At 45.4% G+C, this 5,247-nt stretch overlaps 1 protein-coding gene across 1 annotated transcript in view; it reads right to left on the reverse strand.

Annotated features, from left to right (window-relative positions):
* Positions 1-2,125: 2,125 nt before the first annotated feature.
* Positions 2,126-5,247, reverse strand: part of LOC106536439 (prolyl endopeptidase) — a gene marked incomplete at its 5' end in the record, with an annotated part of 13,102 nt that continues 9,980 nt past the window's right edge. The window contains 6 exon segments of the mRNA XM_014033723.1: positions 2,126-2,577; positions 2,701-2,857; positions 2,934-3,065; positions 3,145-3,239; positions 3,639-3,775; positions 3,965-4,068. Of these exon segments, the coding sequence (XP_013889177.1) occupies positions 2,283-2,577; positions 2,701-2,857; positions 2,934-3,065; positions 3,145-3,239; positions 3,639-3,775; positions 3,965-4,068 (920 nt within the window).

Consider the following 5,247-nt stretch of genomic DNA (forward strand, 5'->3'; position numbering starts at 1 on the left):
GGTTTCAAGGTAAAAACATTAAAAACAATAATGTAAACATAGTTTATGTTTTCCTTTTTACATTTGATAAAACTGGACTGTTTTCTAAAATGTAACCAAACTTTGGGATAAAAAGAGATGATTTGTTTTGCAGCTGAAGCCTCTGATGAACACTGAGTCTGATCATCAGGTTCACAGAGCTGCAGCTCCTGGACTTCATGGTCTCAAACATCTGTTTGTCACAAAGCTGCAGCCCAACATTGTCCTCATGTAGCTCTGAGACGAAGGTTTTACTCCTCATTTCTCACATGACTCCCACCTTCAGAGGCGCTCGGCGTGCAGGAGGTGATTGGAAATGCAGATGAAGTTTGCGTGGGCTCGCTGCAAGCAGCTGAGGTCAGAGTGGGAACGACTTCATCAGCATGCATACAGATGAGAGCTTTTYATTTAGCTCATAAAGTTGCAGCAACAGTCCAGACTTTCTGTTTTCCAGTCTTATTGAGGACTGGAGTTTGAGCAATAATGAGTTTCATCTGAAAGTGAAGCTTTTTAAGCCTCCCACGCAGCCAAACATCACCTCCTCCTTCACATGCTGCTCAGCAGCATCTTCACTCACTGCCTTTCTTTCATTCATTACTGCAGGCTTCATTTCAAACATTTTCTCATCAGGGTTCTGTGTCTGACACAAGAATATCCAAGAAATGACTTTTTTAAAGGTTTCTGTAAACTTCTGTTGTGAGCAGAAAAGAAAGATCCTTTAAAATCTAAAATAAAAGCAGTTAATGAATCTGTAATGAAGTTCAACAAACTGGGCCCTGGTGGATGGTTCTGGATGGTTCTGGATGGTTCTGGATGGTTTGTTTTCCTCTTCTTCCTCCTCCCAGCTCCAGCTGACCAGCAGAGCAGGTTTTATAAAACTGTCATTTCCTCACTTAAATATCAGCTGTGATCTTGTGTTTAGAAAATATTATTTATGGTCATCAGAAACCATTGAACACCTCATTCTGTTTATTTATCTTATTGTGTTTATTCTAATTATATTTTATTGATTTCTGTAAGGAGACCTTAAGGCACGTATAAATAAAAWGTAATATAAATATAAAGTGTAACATTTGAAAATCCATTTGTAGCACTGAGAACAGGTGAACGTTCTGCAGGGTTCTGTTCCAGAACAAGCTGCAGAACTCACATCAGAGGACAAAGAGCACAGGAAAGAGGCTGCACCCCCCCCCCCCCCGGGGGGTGGGGCAGATTAAAGCAGCATAAAAGCAAGCAGGTCCACCACTAAGTTACTGTGAAGGAGAACCTTTCTTCTCTCTGCAGAAAATGTGCAGCAGCTAAATCGGCTTTAAGGAATGAATGAGCGTTACTGAAGAGGAGCGGGTCGGACCTGAGGAGCGGGTCGGACCTGAGGAGACCTGACGTACTGAAACAGGCTGATGAATGAAGAGAACTTCAGGCTCCTGGGAGGCTCTGCTGCCTGATGCTCCAGCGTGTCTCCATGTCCCACATGTCCAGATTATTACGCTCTTTGTTTCTCAGTTTCAGTCAAACCACCGTCCCAGCAGCAGAAACTCACTGGATTCCTTTTTCCACTTCTTCTGTTTGAGGAGCAGAGCAGAGCCAGAACCGTGTCCAGTCTGATCAGACCAGAACTTCCACTGAGCCTGAAATAAACTCTTAGTGACCCAMGAGAAAACAGGACTGAATGTCTGCATTTTACAGCTTCACGTCACGACTCCCATCAGGACCAGTCTTCCCACAGACACAACGTGTTAAAGCCTCGGAGCAGAGCTCCTCCTCTGAACCCTGACAACGTTCCTCTGAGGCTCTGACACCAGAGGACACTGGAGCTTTGACCACACCTGGTGGACACCTGCAGCTGCACGAGACATTAACAGTCCCACAGCGCCATCTGGTGGTGGACATCTGCAGCTGCATGAGAGACGTTAACAGTCTCAGATTTAACCTTCTAGGACCTGGCGCCACATACGTATGTGGACAAAAATGCAGGAGTTTGTGTCTCAGGAGGTTAAAAGTTTTTACTGTAGCTTTTTTCAACTTTACTGAACTAATCAGAAGTTTGCGTCTGACTGGAGATGATTTAAAGTTTGGTCTGAAACATGATGAAATCTAAAACAGCAGGTTGAAATCTCACAAGTTGATTTATTATTAAGGCTTCAGTTGAACTGGATTACAAACAGATTGTGTGTATTTCAGGGARGTACACTGGATTTTAAAGTTTTTTCAACCTTAGTTTGAACAGAGAACATGTTTCCTCTTTACTAAGTTTTTCCATCAGATCAGTCCTTCCAGCTGAGTCCAAGAGTCTCGGCGATGAAGGAGAAGATGTGCGTGTCCTCCAGGATGGCCTTGGCAGTGGGTTTTCCTGCTCCATGTCCACTGCGGGTGTCCACACGTAGCATCAGAGGCTGCCGCTGCTGGGGGCTGCTGCCCACACCCAACTGCAGGGTGGCACAGAACTTCAGTGTGTGCAGRGGCACCACCCGGTCATCATGATCTGCCGTCAGCAGGAGAACCGCTGGGTACGGAGGCCCGGAGTAAGGAGGAGCAGGTAGGTTGTGGAGAGGAGAATACCTGCAGGGAGGAAAGGAAACTAAAGGTAAAAGAGCTGACATCAGCACAGAACAACCAATCAGAACATCTGGAGGATAATCAATAATGAGACGTTGTCTGCAGGGGGATGTGAGAGTTTTGTACTTGATGAGCCACTGGAACTGTTCGGGGTCATCAGAGCAGCCATAGTCGGTGGTCCAGGCGTGACCGATTGTGAACTTGTGGAACTTCAACATGTCCATCACTCCCACCTCTGCAACTACACAGCCAAACAGGTCCGGACGCTGGATCATGCAGGACGCTGTAGAGATGTGTGGAGAACATGAGACTTAGTTTCTGGATTTGTTTGGAGGGCTGCTGATGGCTGCTGCTCGTACCGACTAAMAGGCCTCCGTTGGAGCTTCCGTTGATGGTGATGCAGCTGGCTGTGGTGTACTGTTCCTGGATCAGGTACTCTGCTGCACTCTGGAAGTCATCAAAGCAGTTCTGTTTGTTCCCTAAAGTCCCAGCTGCAGACACACAACACACAACACACAACAGGGTTTAACAAGAGAAGTCTCAGAAGTTTGAACGGTTCAGGGCTGCTACCTTTGTGCCAGGTCAGGCCGTACTCTCCGCCTCCTCTGATGTTTGCCACCGCCAGGATTCCTCCCAGATGTCTCACAAACAGCAGATAGGCAACACTTGAACACACACACAGAAACACACACTCAGGATGGAAACAGGAAGCTTCATGTGTTTGTGCAGCAGGTTGTCTTCATGAATGAATATGATGGTAAAGAGTTCACTGAAGAATCTTTAAACTGATTCTTCAGTCAGACAAAAAACATGACTTGATCAGAAGACTTTTTACTTTGTAACAACAGATTGTGAGTCTAAAGCAACAACACTGATCAAAGTGTGCCAAACCTCTTGTATGAAACCCAGCTGAACTAAAACCTGGTTCTGGATTGACTGACAGCTCATCAGTGAGTCACAAGTCCATTGTTAGGCACAGATCTTGTTTGAACTGCTCTCATCATGGTTTGTCCTGGTGGGTTCTGTGACAGAACCAGATTAAGACCAGGTCCACATGGACTCACTTGTAGTAGGGCTGAATTGAATTCTCGAAGCCTCCGTATCCATACAGGAAAACTGGATGAGTGCCGTCTTTCTTCAGGCCCCGAGCATGAACCAAGAACATGGGGATCCTGGTTCCATCTTTACTTGGATAGAAAACCTGAAAACAAGATGAAAGACACCTGGTGAGTAATGTTTCTGACACCAGCTGTCCTCACGTTGTTTGTCACTTCCTGTTATCCTCACTGAATAATGGTGTGCTCATCCATCAGCTGATGGGATTAAACACCTGCACAATGAGTGGATAACATGGCTGATGTGAGGACAAACAGAACACAGGTCATCTTACCTGGCTGGTCTCAAAGTCCTCCTGCTTCATGCCTTTCACCTCCACCTCCCTGAAGACCTCAGGCTCTGTGTTCGGCTTGCTCAGGTCACAGTGATAAATAATACCTGGTTAGCAGGGAGACCCAGAGAGAACAGGAGTCAGCAAGCATTCTACCCACTAATGTACCAGGTGTGGCCAACAGGTAGGAGGTTACCAGGTGTGGTAAACAGGTAGGAGGTTACCAGGTGTATTAAACAGGTAGGTTACCAAGTGTGGTAAACATGTAGGAGGTTACCAGGTGTGGTAAACAGGTAGGTTACCAAGTGTGGTAAACATGTAGGAGGTTACCAGGTGTGGTAAACAGGTAGGTTAACAGGTGTATTAAACATGTAGGTTACCAGGTGTGGTAAACAGGTAGGTTAACAGGTGTATTAAACAGGTAGGTTAACAGGTGTATTAAACAGGTAGGTTACCAGGTGTGGTAAACAGGTAGGAGGTTACCAGGTGTGGTAAACAGGTAGGTTACCAGGTGTGGTAAACAGGTAGGTTACCAGGTGTATTAAACAGGTAGGTTACCAAGTGTGGTAAACATGTAGGAGGTTACCAGGTGTGGTAAACAGGTAGGTTAACAGGTGTATTAAACAGGTAGGTTAACAGGTGTATTAAACAGGTAGGTTACCAGGTGTATTAAACAGGTAGGTTACCAGGTGCATTAAACAGGTAAGTTACCAGGTGTGGTAAACAGGTAGGTTACCAGGTGTGGTAAACAGGTAGGTTAACAGGTGTATTTAACAGGTACGTTACCAAGTGTGGTAAACAGGTAGGAGGTTACGAGGTGTATTGAACAGGTAGGTCACCAGGTGTGGTAAACAGGTAGGTCACCAGGTGTGGTAAACAGGTAGGTCACCAGGTGTATTAAACAGGTAGGTTACCAGGTGTATTAAACAGGTAGGTCACCAGGTGTATTTAACAGGTAGGTCACCAGGTGTATTTAACAGGTAGGTTACCAGGTGTATTTAACAGGTAGATCACCAGGTGTATTAAACAGGTAGGTCACCAGGTGTATTAAACAGGTAGATCACCAGGTGTATTTAACAGGTAGATCACCAGGTGTATTAAACAGGTAGGTTACCAGGTGTATTTAACAGGTAGATCACCAGGTGTATTTAACAGGTAGGTTACCAGGTGTGGTGAACAGGTAGGTTACCAGGTGTATTAAACAGGTAGGTCACCAGGTGTATTAAACAGGTAGGTCACCAGGTGTATTAAACAGGTAGGTCACCAGGTGTATTAAACAGGTAGAT

This window comes from Austrofundulus limnaeus, unplaced genomic scaffold (genome assembly GCF_001266775.1).
Source record: "Austrofundulus limnaeus strain Quisiro unplaced genomic scaffold, Austrofundulus_limnaeus-1.0 Scaffold1818, whole genome shotgun sequence".
Lineage (NCBI taxonomy): Eukaryota > Metazoa > Chordata > Actinopteri > Cyprinodontiformes > Rivulidae > Austrofundulus > Austrofundulus limnaeus.